The sequence below is a fragment of the Wolffia australiana genome, chromosome 14 (genome assembly GCF_029677425.1).
Source record: "Wolffia australiana isolate 7733 chromosome 14, ASM2967742v1".
NCBI lineage: Eukaryota > Viridiplantae > Streptophyta > Magnoliopsida > Alismatales > Araceae > Wolffia > Wolffia australiana.
The window spans coordinates 1,602,938-1,617,563 of NC_135848.1; the positions used below are offsets into that span (position 1 = coordinate 1,602,938).

At 38.7% G+C, this 14,626-nt stretch overlaps 1 protein-coding gene across 3 annotated transcripts; it reads right to left on the reverse strand.

The window, feature by feature from the left end:
* Window positions 1-4,557: 4,557 nt before the first annotated feature.
* On the reverse strand, window positions 4,558-7,510 carry LOC144712445 (Methyltransferase MT-A70 family protein). Of its 3 annotated transcripts, none has more exons than XM_078586725.1 (9): window positions 6,947-7,510; window positions 6,667-6,871; window positions 6,455-6,603; window positions 5,849-5,882; window positions 5,705-5,774; window positions 5,420-5,597; window positions 5,236-5,325; window positions 5,059-5,155; window positions 4,558-4,750 (listed from the first exon to the last, which is right to left on the reverse strand). In XM_078586725.1, exons 1-9 carry the CDS (start codon window positions 7,271-7,273, stop codon window positions 4,695-4,697), a joined length of 1,206 nt encoding a protein of 401 aa, XP_078442851.1. In that variant the 5' UTR covers window positions 7,274-7,510; the 3' UTR covers window positions 4,558-4,694. The 3 variants fall into 3 exon arrangements, with proteins under 3 accessions (XP_078442851.1, XP_078442848.1, XP_078442849.1); XM_078586722.1 differs by having other exon boundaries at window positions 4,558-4,764; window positions 6,947-7,506; XM_078586723.1 differs by having other exon boundaries at window positions 4,558-4,764; window positions 6,455-6,600; window positions 6,947-7,503.
* Window positions 7,511-14,626: the final 7,116 nt, after the last annotated feature.

Genomic DNA, 14,626 nt, shown 5'->3' on the forward strand with positions numbered 1-14,626 from the left:
GATTACCATCAGTCTCACGTAAGATAACAATGTATAGATCAAACTTCCAGCCCTTCAATTCAGAAGGTGAAGGGAGTTCCTTTTCCACAAAACATTACATGTGGCACGATCAAAAATAGGTATTTAAAGTCAGTATTTATAGCTTCTGGATATAATTCTTAGGACCATTATTACTCAAAACCTATTTGGGCTTCACTATCACCTATTAGTTTACACTACCTAGGAAAAAACTGAGTTATAATCAGCTGATATATATAAATATAATCTTAAATACCTTAGAATCACAATTAAGTTTAAGGAATGGAGTTAAAGAGATAAGCGATTTCACAGACTTTATATGTGATTAGTCCACTCCCTAATCATTATACGTGTACTAGAACCTTATGTAGGGTTCTATGCCTTGGTTCATCCATGGAAAACATGATTCCGTGATGCCAAAGCGTGTTAATCGATTCAAAATCAATCTTTAAAATCAATACATCAAACATACCTTTTGGGAAACTTGTTCCACCCTTAACTTTATCACTCTGAGATCGTTCTGAAGTCGTTCACGGTTCGGCCTCTGGAAGTATCTAAAAATAGGTATTTAAAGTCAGTCTTTATAGCTGTTGGATATTATTCTTGGGACCATTATTATTCAAAATCTATTTGAGCTTCACTATCACCTGTTCAATTATGCTACCTAGGAAAAAACGGAGATTTAAATCAGCTGATATATGTAAAGATACTCTTAAATACCTTAGAATATCAATTAAATTTAAGGAATGGAGTTAAAGAGATAAGTGATTTCACAGACTTCATACTTAATCTATTCCCTGATCCTTATCCATGTACTGAGCCTTCCCCAGAACCTTGCACCCACAATCTCCACTAATGTTCAGGATCAATGATTACCCCAAATTTAGGGACTGACATTTTTTAATTCAGACCTAAGGAAAAATATTGCTGTAATTCTCACCTTTATTATGGGGTCGAGCCATAGGGAAGTAGGGAAAGGATTTCTTGATGTCTTTTGGATGAAAAAACAGGAAATAAGTATAGCTAGAAATAAAAAAGAGGTGCCTCATAGGATGCATGAAAACACACACTAGCCCCATGAAAAGCAGGCTATGTATAAAAAATATGCACTGAGGATGTTAGTCATCTGCTTCTATCCACTTTTCAAGAACATGCTAGACATATTTTCCCTGTACCTCTGTAGGAATGATGTTGATTCATGGAGGAAAAGGACAGTGGTGACACAGAGGTGCATTAGAAAGTAGGCCATTAGCATATGGGAAAAGTGGAGGAGACCTGTGCAGTGGCATGCTTCAATGGAAATGGAACCAATATTCATATAGTTTGTTGAACATGAAGTAGGAATGGAAGAAAAGCATTTTTTATTTTTCTATGGCCAATATACTGATTCCTTGCACAGTAAAGAAGATTTTATTATTATTTTTTTATATTATGCAAGGATCAAGTTGTTTTGCCATAGTTGAATAAAAGTTTGAGATAAAGGAAAAAGAATGTACTTTTCCTTTTACTAAGAAGAACAGCTTCAACCCAGGAAAGGACTTTTTTTCTTTTGGACAGAAACTGGTAGGGAAAACAAAAAAAAGAGGTGAGAGATATTTTTTATGCATATGGAAATATTAAAATAATTCACTCTCTCATTTTTTTTAATGTGTTTCATTGCCCTCCCTTGATTCTTTCTCATTTTTATGAGATGAAAGGGAAAATTTTCATGCTTCCCAAGAGAATGGTAAGCTGCTTGGCCATTGATGCCTTGCTGCCCTAGAGAATGGTAATCGCAGTGTTTTTCTAAATTTCTCCTTCAAGCCCATTATCATCCATTGAATTTCTCTTCCAAGTATTTCTACATAATACCTGAAAACATTAAAAAAGTATCATCAGTAGGGAAAATGCCTGGCCTCTATGAAGTCAGGTAGAGTTAATCATAAAAATGAATTGGAGATCATCACGAAACTGGATGGGACATCATAAAATGTCCTTTATATTTAAGATATATTTATGGATGATGTATGAGTCATAATTCGATGAATTTGAAGTAATTCATTTAATAACATGATATTATCATAATTATAACACAAAAGCACAAAAGCAATTTGATTCTACAAGTGCATTTTCATGTTATCGTGCACTAGATCATTGGTCACTGAATAAGGGAAATACACAAGCACACCGATTAAACAAAAAAAAAATGGTTAACCATGAATAAATCATCTCCTTGTCTGATTCGTCCAGGATTTCATTGCAAAGGTTGAGTTCTATGTCTCCTTCTTTATCATTAAAAGCTTAATTTGTTAGCTGCTCACATGAGAATCCCTCAATTTATATATTTCCTCAGTTATTATAGCTTAGCCAGCATAAATAGACAAAATAAATACTATTCTTAAACTCTATTTTTATTATTTTAATTTCAGAATCATTCTATTTACATATTTTTCTCAAACAATATAAGTAAAAAAACTATTTTTTTCTCTCAACTCAATTTGTTATCTTACACTATTTATCAAGATCTAACTCTCCTTTTTACAATAGCCCAATTTATGTTTTGTTTTTCTCGAGTCACAACTATACCAAAAAAACATATCACTCGCCCACATAGCTCCCTATCTTTCAAAATCACTTTAACTATCTGTTTTTTAAATATCAAAAGGAGAGTTTTTTTCAAAATTATTCCGTATCTAATTAAAAGGATAAACCAGGAAAGAAGTTGGAGAGTTGATTTATTTTTTTTTAAGTTAGCCTTTTTATAAATTTATATTATTTACTTTATTACACTTTTATGATTATAAATACTTGTTTCTTTGGTAATAATGAGTGTTCCTGAATGATATTAATTAAACATAATTTATCTCTATCAAAATTTCATGAAAGTTTCTTTACTCTTGTAATTACATATCTACATAAAGGGAGCCAGAAATGAAATTAAATAAGGGAAGATGCAACGAATTACTTGAAAGATCCAGAAATAGATAAGGTTAAACTTTTAACTATATAGAAAAACTTAATACTTTAATTTATCATTATCAAAATTAATAAACGTCTTACTATCACTGGAGGCACGTTCTAAATAACAGAGAAACAGCTAGGGAAGAGAGAGAAAAGGATATTCCTAAGTTATTTATGATAATTTCATTTTTGGCTAATCATTGCGTGCCCAGATAATTCTTCGGTCGGTGATACGGGACTACAGACATTACAGTGAATAATACGGATTCATCCCCAAATTTTCTGATCAGTTTTCACTAAAATGTCACATTATTATATTTGTCGTTGTGTCAATAAATAGTTTATAAATTTTAATCTCCCTTTTAGTTTTCTAAACATAGTGACTAAAAATCAATAAAAGTTGATGTCCCTTTGATGTTTAATCTATGCCCACCCTAAATTTATTTTTGAGAAAAATTAGACCTTATGAACTCAACTCATCGATCTCCTTATCCCACCAAATTGTATCCCATAAACTACTAACATTTTATGTCTATTAAAAAGTGATTTACACCAAACTTTAATATTTTTATCATATTCGTCATTTTATAGAATATTTTTGGGAATGTTATGCATCTAATAGGAAATAGTGTATAATTCTAATTAAAATACGTCGGGCGAGGCTTTGATTGCATTGGGATGGAGCTGGGTTTGTGAAACTCTGGTTTTTGTTATTCCAAGAATCTATTTAATTCAGCTGGCCACCATATAACTCTGGTTAGAACAGGGTCCCAGATGTACAAGACCACTATATCATAAGTAGTTTGAGACATAAATTTTGAAGAACATATTCAGCTCTATTTTAGCTAAATTAGACAACATCAGGAATTATCAACAGCAACTTGTGACTAAGTTTGTCCCTTATGATGTACATCATATATACATGATATTAGGAAATACTGACAATATATCTGAAGAACAAATCTGAGTAGATATGCATGGAGTGAGCCTATGACAGAAAATGACTCCTCACAAGTCTTTCATGAGAAAACATAAAAAATTAAACGTAAGATTTGGTATTAATTAAGAATTTATCACTTGAGCACATCAAATCAAACCGAACTTTTCCTGGATTGCATCAATAGTGGGACACTGGTATCCAATTTTGCCTTCATACATTATTTCTTTGCCATATAATCTGATGATACAAGCTCTTCCCCACTTTCATAAAGTGGGTAGAAACTTTAGAGAGCTGCATATCATTTAGATTCAACCAAGTGCTTAGACCTAGGCATATTTTAGCTATTATCTTGAACAAACTTGAATAATTAATTGATAGTCAAATATTCAAATTTGCTTTCTAAGGGGAGGAGAGACAAATGGGAGGGCATCCCTATTTAAAGGAAATACATAATGACCGAATAACTAAAATGCCCTAAAGGGCTAACATGACAAGACTACCCCTAGATAGGTTGAGGATCATATCACATACTAGGACCAAAGGATTTCAGCGGATGCAATTGTAGATTGTATGCCAGTCTAGGTTTTAACAGATACAAAGTGTTTTTTGCTGATGGAAAACTGGTGAATAAAAAATATGATAGTTCTAAAGATTGCTAATGAAAAATGAAGAGTAATGAATTGAAAAAGAATACGTTTCTACAATATGATAGTTCTATCGAGTTATATATTAATTTAACTTGAGAAAAAACGAGGAATCTTGGAAGCGAAGAGGTTCGTTACCCCAAGACGTCCAGTCAGACCGCAGCTCCCTGGCGAACAGTTCTAGCGACTTCCCAGGCCTTGGCACGAACTTGGACAGTACATCTTCATATCAAGGGTTTTAATACTAACACATATTTCCAGTAATACCAAAAAAAAGAAAAAGATATAATCGCATGATGAAAGTCTCCCTTTGTGAGGTTTTAGTTACCATGAAATGAAGATATAATTGCATGATGAAAGAATCAAAATGGACCATGACCAAAGAATAACGAAACTTCAAGCACAGAAATGAAGGCAAAAAATCAGGGTCAACCAAAATAATACAAACATTGGGAAAGAACAGACTAATGACGAAAAGCTTATAATCAATTATTTAATAGAAGAAAGGATTAATACCTCCAAGAGGGGGCTTCCGGGAGTGGGCACCGGGGACGCTGATGATAACTCCGCTCTCCGGAAGTCTTCGGTTCTCATCGCATCCGCCGTTCATTTCCTGATACAGAAACGCAGATTAAGAAAATCAGAAACGCTAATTCGGTGGACCAAATGGAAGGACCATGAGATCAACGGTACCTGGCTGTTGGTATAGCCCAGAATGAGGCACTCATACGGCCTGTGATGAAACAAATCCAAATTCCCGATCAAAGAACCATCATCCTTCACCTAAAAAAGATTCTAAGCAGATAAAAAAATAAAACAAGGATAAAATTTTAATTCTTTCCTTTTTTGGAGGAAAAAAAAGGAAAACGGGTCCTACCTTCAACCAGTAGAGAATAGAGAAATCTGTGATACCCCATTTCGGAAGAAGCTCTTTTTCCACGAAAATACGAAGTTTTTCTCGATTGGTGATCCACAACGCCACGAGGGCTCCTCGCTTGTGAGCTAACTGCTGTACGGGGATGTAGAGAAAGTGGCGGCTGGGTAAGGTCGGGTACCTGCACATAAGATCATGGCCATCTTTAGAGAGATAGATGATGGGTAAACAGGAGAGAGAGATGGTTGATGTCAAGAGAAGAGAGAGAGATGAAATGGGTATGTCGACTTTTGGCTGACGCTTGCGTTTTCCCAGGGTGGATCGATCACGATAAGAGTATACCCGTCGTCCGAGTTCGCTGTAGAGAGATGGAAATTCCTTCGATCAGTCTTTTCTTCATCGACAGAGGTTTTATTTAGATCATATAATTACCGGGGATAAGGTCGTGGATTCGTCTCAAGTCGGACTTCCATCCCATCGACGGAAATATGTATTTATTGAATAACTTCGGTTAGATTCTTCGCGAGGCCAGTGAAAAAATGGAAACCAGAAAATAAAAGAGGAAGAACAAAGAAGGTCTTGAATAATACATACAGCGCCAAGAAATGGCATGCGACGCGCAATAAAAAAGTTAAGATCAATGGTCTATTTTAATATTAATTCTTAACTTCAATTCATGCAAGAATCTATAAAGCTTTGAGAAAATTTCAATCATTAAATTCACGAACTTCTTAGGTACTTATCCGTAGCCAACAAACGCACCCAACTGATATTCATTCATCACCTGGTTAATCACCCATTACTAAACCATGGCATAAGATATTTTAAGGCGAAAAATTATGACAATAGACATTTATTCTGATCCAATTTCAGCGTTCTTATGAAAGACCATACTAAAAGAGTCATTATGGGGAACAAATAATACGAAAAAAAGAAATTGACAGAGGAATTTTCAGGCAGGTCTACAATCGAGATATTCAAAAGGTTTGAAAAGATCTTAATTTTTTAGCTTAAATGAAAGGCAAAGAAAACCCATACCATGTGGAAGCAGCTTCTTCTGGGTAGTATGAAATGATTGTGAAGAAACTCCGCCTCTGCATCGTCATCTGTGTTATTGGCAACAGGATTTTCGAACAGCGGCACCACAGTCTTCGCTGGAGTTTCATCCATATCAGGTTGTTCATCTGCTGAAAACAACAGAATTCAATCGTAGAGCAGCAGAGTGTAAGGAGAAAAAGACAAAGGCCTACCCTGTGATCGAAAACACAGCGAAATCTCCCAAAGAGAGGCCTGCCAGACGCCGCCTAGCTCGACGAAATCACAGGACGGTGATTCAGGCTCGGACGGAGGTTCCCGCGGCTCGTCGCCACGTCCTGTCACGGATGGCAGGAGGGACAACAAATCGGCTGAACGAAGAAAACATTCGTGCGCGTTCAGCAAGAACGGTCTCGCCTCCTAACGAAGAAGATAAACGAGGACCAGATCAAAGATGAAGAAGACGAAAAAACAGTCCAAGGAAATCAATTGTACCGTATGCCGGCCCTCCGCGGCAATCTCTCGCTCGTTCCGCTTCAGATCTTCCGTTTTCTTCAAATTCTTCTTCTTCAGCTTCGTACGCTTCCGTTTCTTCGTCGTTGCACCGGAGGAATCGCCGATTTGATGTTCATCAACCGATTTCTCCGGCGGATCGAAAGATCTCGAGTAATAGGCATATCGGCGGGGCCGATAACGGCAGTAAGATCTGGCGAGGATGCGGATCGGATCGAGGAAGAACACGGCGGAAGAATCATCCACGGTGTAGATCCCTGAATCGAGGAAGAACGCAAGCTCTCCCGCTCTAACTGCCTCTTCCTTCATCTGAAAACTCTTTCCCGCCTTCAAAGTTCAATCCAGCCGGGGCTTTATATAGGTTGAGGGTAAACCGCAAAGAACAACAAAAGTTATAAAGCCAACTCTTAGTTAAGCTTAGGGAACGGCACCAGTCATCCATCACGTCACACGTCACGGTGACAGCAACGTCATTGATGATGTGACGGTGACTAAATTAGGGGTCCCTGATGGTGACGGTGATGGTGACGGTGACAAACTGGGTGTGACGGTGATGCGACCGTGACGGGAGGCCTCGAACGAGTGACGTGATGGGATGGCCATCACCAATGACGGTCGTGACGGATTTTTAAAAATGACCAAAAAAGCTTAAAATCAATAGATTTAAGCTTTTCGACGGCCGAGATTTCGCCACGTAACTCGATTTCTTGGCATTTTGCAGAAAAGTCCCTGCATTAGTTCACGCACCTTAAGGATGACGTCCAAAGATAATTGGAGATATACCCCTCCAATTCTCTCTCCTCTGCATGGTTGTTTTTCCAGTCACACATGACAGTGACGCCGTCCGGTGACGCGGACATGATGGGTACGCTGCAAACCCTGACAGTGACACGAACGTGACGGATTTTTCCGAAATCCTCAAATGTGTGACAGGACGGTGACGTGACGAAACTTTCGTCATGTCACCGTCCGTCACAGATTGCATTCGTCCCGTCGTGTTCGGGGCTTCCCGTCCCGTCACTGCTTAGTTAAGCTTTTAAACAATCAGATTATACTGATGAATTTCGATTACTATGTTAAGTAGGGTTTGACGGTCCCGGTCCGGTCCGTACTTTTAGCAATGACCTAAACATTACCTAAAAATCGGTCTAGTTCCGGTCCGGTCTCGTCCGGTCCCGGTCTGGTCCCGGTCCAGTCATGTTGACTAGTCAAAGTCGAAGAACGAAAAGTCAGGATAAAAAAATGGGATGGACTTCTCATCAAAGGGAGAGTTTGTTCCAAAGTCACTTATGAAGCCCATCCTGAAAAATGAAAAGAAGAATAAAAGAAGGTTGAAAGAAGAATAATTGAAAAATAAAAGAAGAATTAAAGAAGAAGAAAGGAAGATCAAAAGGAAGAAGGTAAAGAAACATAATTAGAAATAAGAAAATCAGGAGAAAGAGGAAGAAGGAAATAGTAGGAAAAAGGTAACGAAGAAGAAAAAATAAAAGACTTGAAAAGGAGAAGAATAAGAAGAATAAAATAAGAAGAAAAGAAGATGGAAAGAAGAAGAAAGCATAATAAAATAAGAAAATAATAATAAAAACGAGGAGAAAAAGAAAGCAAAAGAAGAACAGATGACGAAAAGAAGAATAAAATAAAAAGAAGAAGCCTAAAAGAAATGAAGAAAACTTGACCGAGTAGAGTGTAGAGCGGAGAAACCTAACATAGCTTGGAATACAATGAAACAAACTTGACAGAGTCGGAGGCGAGAAAAAAAACAAAGTTAAACTAAACATTCTGAAGATTGAGAGCAAGAAAGAGGGACTTAAAGACTGGGAGAGAGAGAAAGTGAGAGGGAGAGAGAGCGAGTGCGAGAGAGAGAATGGGTGAGAGAGAAGAGAGTGCGAGAGAGAGAGAGAGAGAGAATGGGAGAGAGAGATAGAGATAGAACCGGAGAAAGAGAGAGAGAACGGGATAGAGAGAGAGTGAGAGAGAGAGAGCGTGCGAGAGAGAGAGAGAGAGAGAGAGGGAGAGAGAGAGAGAGAGAGAGAGAGAGCGTGAGAGAGAGAGAGAGAGAGAGAGAGAGAGAACGGGATAGAGAGAGAGTGAGAGAGAGAGAGAGCAGGAGAAAGAGAGAGCGTGCGAGAGAGAGAGAACGGGATAGAGAAAGAGTGAGAGAGAGAGAGGGAGAGAGGGAGAGAGAGAGAGCGGGAGAGGGAGAGGGAGAGAGTGTGCGAGAGAGAATGAACGGGAGAGAGAAAGAGAGAACACGAGAGAGAGAGACTGGGAGAGAGAGAGTGTGTGTAATAGAGAGAGAGAGAACAGGAGAGAGAGAGAGAGAGAGCGAACGTGCAAGAGAGAGCGGGAGAGCGAGAGTGTGAGAGAGAGAGAGAGAACGCGCGAGAGAGAGAGAGAGATCAGGAGAGAAAGAGAGAGAGAACGGGAGAGAGAGCCGACGAGAAAGAGCACGAGAGAGAAAGCGAGAGACGGAGGAGTGAAAAAGCGAGGGAGAGAGAAGGGGGGGACGCGACCAGGCAGGGAACACGATCCGTTCCCCGTCCGGTTTGACCATCTGACCGGATCCGGCCCTAACAGCCGGTCCACCCTAAAATGGTGGACTGGCGATCCTAGTTCGGTCCGGTCCGACCGGTCCCCGGTCCAGAATGTCAAACCCTAATGTTAAGTAGTTGTTAAATAGAAGGAATTGTTTTGAAACTGGGTTGTGGGGCAAATGATCCGGGCCGACCATTTGAGGAGACAATCGGCACACGGAGCACGCCACGGCGTCATTGCCAAACCAAGCTTAGGGGTTCCAACTTCATTTATTATTAGGATTTCCCTTTGGTTCTCTTTAAGAATGTTTTTTTTTTCATTTGTTATTACCCTTCTTCTCCCTTATTAGACATGGTTGTTCTGTTCTGTTCGTTTGAATTGAACAAAAAATTCGCATAAAAGAGCCGCGAAGGCCTTGTTCTTTGTTATGTTATTTTTTGTGCAAAAATTAGAACAGCTTTTTGCACAATTCGCACAATTAGAACAAAATTCTCACTATTCGAATAAAATTCGCACACATTGTAAAATTTGCACAAAGCACAATTCGAACAAAATTTGCACAAATTGCCACAAATTCGCACAATTCGAGCAAAATTCCCAAAAATTTTAAAATTTGCACAATTCACACAAATTCTCTAGAAAAAATGTTTAAAGTATTTTTTTTCTTACAAAGAGTGGATGTATAATTAAATAAATTATCTTACTTATTCAAATGATCCTAATAACAAGATTTTAATGGGCATGTATCGTCTATGCGGTAATGTTGTGGTTGTCATACATTCATGTTTATGAATCCCTTCTATCAATTGTTGGGTATCTTGCTGAGAGTGACTTAAAATTTGAATTTAACTTGTTGAAGAAGAAGAGAATCAGAGCCTTGATCATGGCACTTTGGGTAAAGGCCAATGGAATAAAAATGAAAATTTTTCATAAATCCTCTTCCAATTATTTAGTGATGTCTATTCTCAAGGACTTCCACGATCAGATCTACTGTTGTTGGATTTTAATAATTTTCATTTATGTGTTATTTAGGCATACTATCTTGTAACATAAAAAATACATGCATGCACGTGCGAGGTGGCATTATAAGAACACATGTAACGCATAAACATATTTTAAATTATCAACATGATATATCATACAAAAAATTATCCTCAACAAAGAAACGCATGATATTAGGAAACTGAATATTCCAATACATAGTAAAATTCCTGGAATGCGAGCCCTTATTAAAAAAAGCATAATGCATCATGGCTTGATTATATCGATGGATAATTTTAATTAGGAATCATGATGAATCAGGGAAAAGAAAACAGCTATGGAAATGCCCAAGTCAGAGAAAATTTATACTGGTTTTTACAATAAAACTTTTATTTATTAATTTTATAGATGCTGAAAATTTGTAAAGTTATTTTATATATAAAATTAGAGAATTACGGTAATTTCTTGCAGATTTGATCAAATTTAGAAAAATCCAAAACATTTGAATAAAAACAATTCAAAAAGCAATGTGTATGCCAAAGTTTCGAGGAAATGCCTAACAGACCATAACATTTTTATGTGATTTTTAGTAACAATTTTTAATGATTTAATCCATTCTCCATTAAGGTAAGTGGTACCATCCCAAGAGGGCTAAAGAATCTAGTGCAGAGTCCCCATAGCTGGTTGTAACCTAGAATAATCTGGATGCTGGAGGCGATGATCATCGATCCTTGAATCACCCTCATCGTCTCTAAAAATCTCTGCAAATGGGATCCCATAATTAAAACGAGGCAACCAATAAGAAGGATTAATGACCAGATGAATGACACGAACCATAAGAAAGATTAAGAAATAGGGTCTGAAATCTCAAAGACCTCATGAAGGAAACGAACCATAAGAAAAAATTGAGAAAAGGGTTATTAAAACTTAAAGACACGATGGTCGTCGACAATATGGGTGAGGGAAGAGTCGTGGATAATGGAGAGGACGGTGATGACGAAGGCGTAGGAGCCACCGATGATGATGGGAAGCCTGGTTCCGGACAAGGTCTGAATCAAAGTGTTGATACCGCTGACGAAGAGCAGGGTCTAAACAAACCTCACCTTGTCGTCATGCATCCATCAGATCAAGGAACAGTGAGAGATTCACCATTGAAATAGCTTCATCAGAGATCGAGAGAGATAGAGGGTCATGTTGTTTCCGTGGGAGGATGAGTCCTGCATCCAGCAGAAGGATCCATCAGAAGGATTCGAATCGATGCAGTACTAGAAGCCTTGAAACTGATCAATGGGAGGATGGGTGATCTCTTAATGGTGACTTACCAAATCTCGATGTTGTGCGAGATGGTTGCTCCCGACACGACTTCAACCTTCATGATTGACACCATGGTCTTCCACGTATTCATCCTCTTCTTCTATCATTCTTCCACTACCCCATCTACTGGGTTAGGATTGTCACCGTTGCTAACCAAAAGAATTAGTAGAAAAGGAAAAGAGAAATGAGGGTCACGAACCATTTGAATTTCAAAAATTCAGATCCAAATTTGTGAGAAACATGAGTGAACAATCATCCAAGACACAGGAATGATAGAGGAGTCTTGACAATGGATGTCGGATTAGTCCCCCGATTCTCTCGCATCTAGCTCATAGTTTTCTTCCATCTTCGTCGTCGGTAGTGGGTGTTGGCCAACTAAACCGTAACATCAAAAAAATGAAAGATTTTACCATCACCATCATCACGGTGTGTGTTCACCAATGACGTTAATAAGATCATAAATCTTGGATGGCCGAATGTAATTCATTGACGATAACAGCAAATACTTTAAACTCATTGTCTAAATAAATGATGAGTGCAATACATCAGTCGAGGAACAATAACAGAGTATACGTCATTAGACGAAGACAAAAAATTCAGAGTCTAACTAGTGGGTGCATCCTCACGAATGGCAAATGGCTCATCATCATCATCACCGTCATCGTCATCTTCCTCTCTCAAATTTTTGTTACTATACCATGACTTCAACATCATCAAAACTTTGACGCTCTCTACTATGAGCCTGGGTCGCATGTAGTTGATTACACGAAGCCCTTCTGAGAATAGACGCTCACATGCAGCACTCGTTGCTTGAACAGCTAGAAATTCCTTCGCTACCAATGCTAATGCGGGGTAAGAAGCCTGACCTGTTATGGGGATAAAAGAAATCAGAAATTCAATAAGGCAAGTAAAACATTTTTAATCTAACAATGCACATTATATGATACTCGTCGTCTTCCACCAATGCAATACCTTTGCACCAAATGCTGGGGGGGCCGTCGCATATACGTCGAGCTCTTGAATTGGATCAACTCTTTATGGTAGCTCAAACAGATCTAGTAGTTGTTGTAGCTCCATTTGTAGAAAATCATACCTCATTGATGGAGCAGATAGTTCAGTGGACCGATTCCGAAGGTTTCTGGATACTGAATATGACTCCATGATAGTTCGGACGGTAGAGAGAACCTCGTTCTTGGCCGGTGGATTAATCAAGCAAAGCTTCATAGATGGATCAAGTAGAGAACCGATAGTGAAAGCCTTGTTTCGTGTTAGCACTGACACATATTTCTCAAGCTTCGCCCTCATAACGTCACATACACTAGCTAAAGCATTCCTTTGCCTACTCAAGAAAGCGTGTCCAACTGGAAGCATGGATGAGTTTGAGATTCCCACACTAATTCGCTCAAGATGCCTCATCAATCCCTTAATAATGACTATACCCTCATTTGAAGTTGGTGCCTTGCTCTGAATAGCAATAAAGGTACCCTCATGTAATGGTTTGAGTGAGTCAACAAATTTTTCTACTAGGTCCCATTTTGCATCAAGTAAAGTACTTTTTCTAAGAGCGGACATCATCATATCAATAACTATTTTCTTGTCAAGGCACCCACGTAGCATTTTGTAAGTAGAGCTCCACTTAGTATGGCAATCTAGCGAGATCCTCCTCCTGTTTGTCATATTTGACTGTCTGCAATATGAAAAATACTTCGCCTCTTGCCTTGTCGATCCATGTATTGTGTTGACCACTTCTCTTTGGTGTTGAACAACATCCCCTAAGGAAATAGCACAAGGAGGATCAGTCTCGTATGCATCTAACACACCATCAAGGTTTGTGATGTCTACTTCATCAACGAAAGTTGACTCGGACCCATCTTCGACGACAAGTAGTGCCTTCAATCTGGCCTGCATAACTAAGTTAATCACATGCATAATTTACAAGACATATCTCTTTGCACTAAAACGGGCGTTCACTGGTCACTACTCCTGTTCTAATATCTCCATCATTGTCGCATTGTTCGAAGCATTATCCGTCGTAATAGCGCATATCTTCGTGCTCAATTTAAATTCTACAAGAAACTCCGACACAACCTTGCTCAAGCACTCTTCAATGTGCAATCCCTCCAACTGGAGTATAGCAAGGACACATTCACATAGTTTCCATTCTGTGCCTACCCAATGAACTGTGAGACCTATGAATGAGATTCGATTCATAGAAGTCCAACAAATCTAGAGTGATGGCAACTCTATCAACACTCTCCAATCGGTCACGGAAGCTGCTCTTCAACTATATATAAGCCTTGAAAGCTTTTTCCTTCACAACCCTTGTCGACGGAATGGAAATCTCCTCCTATGTGATGTATCGAAGTAGTCACATGAAGTATTTCTTACATACAATGTTCCACGGTGAAGCCGACTGACAAATGAAACGTACAAGCTCTTCTTTTGTCGTCTCTGGCGTGAGACCAGTGAAGTACAATTTTGCATTCACTTTTCGGTCAAAGATGTTAGCCATCGATGGTTGGTTAGAAGAGCTGCCTTCTTGTGCCTTCAACTCATTATGCTCTTTACGGTGCACATTTTGCAAATGTCGCCATAGGACCATGCTGCAACTATACTTATTTTGTTCTACTGTCACAGCACGACCCGGACTATGTGCCTCACAAAGATTGCATGTGAAAACCTTCGGCGCAACCTCTGTGAAGTGTGTCTGTGCAACACACTCATTCTTTCTCTTTTTCTTTTTTCCATTTTGGCCAACACTTCCCTCGGACGATGCAACGCTTTCATAGGCACTAGAAGTATGAGATAGATGACCTCTAAGCATCCTAAATT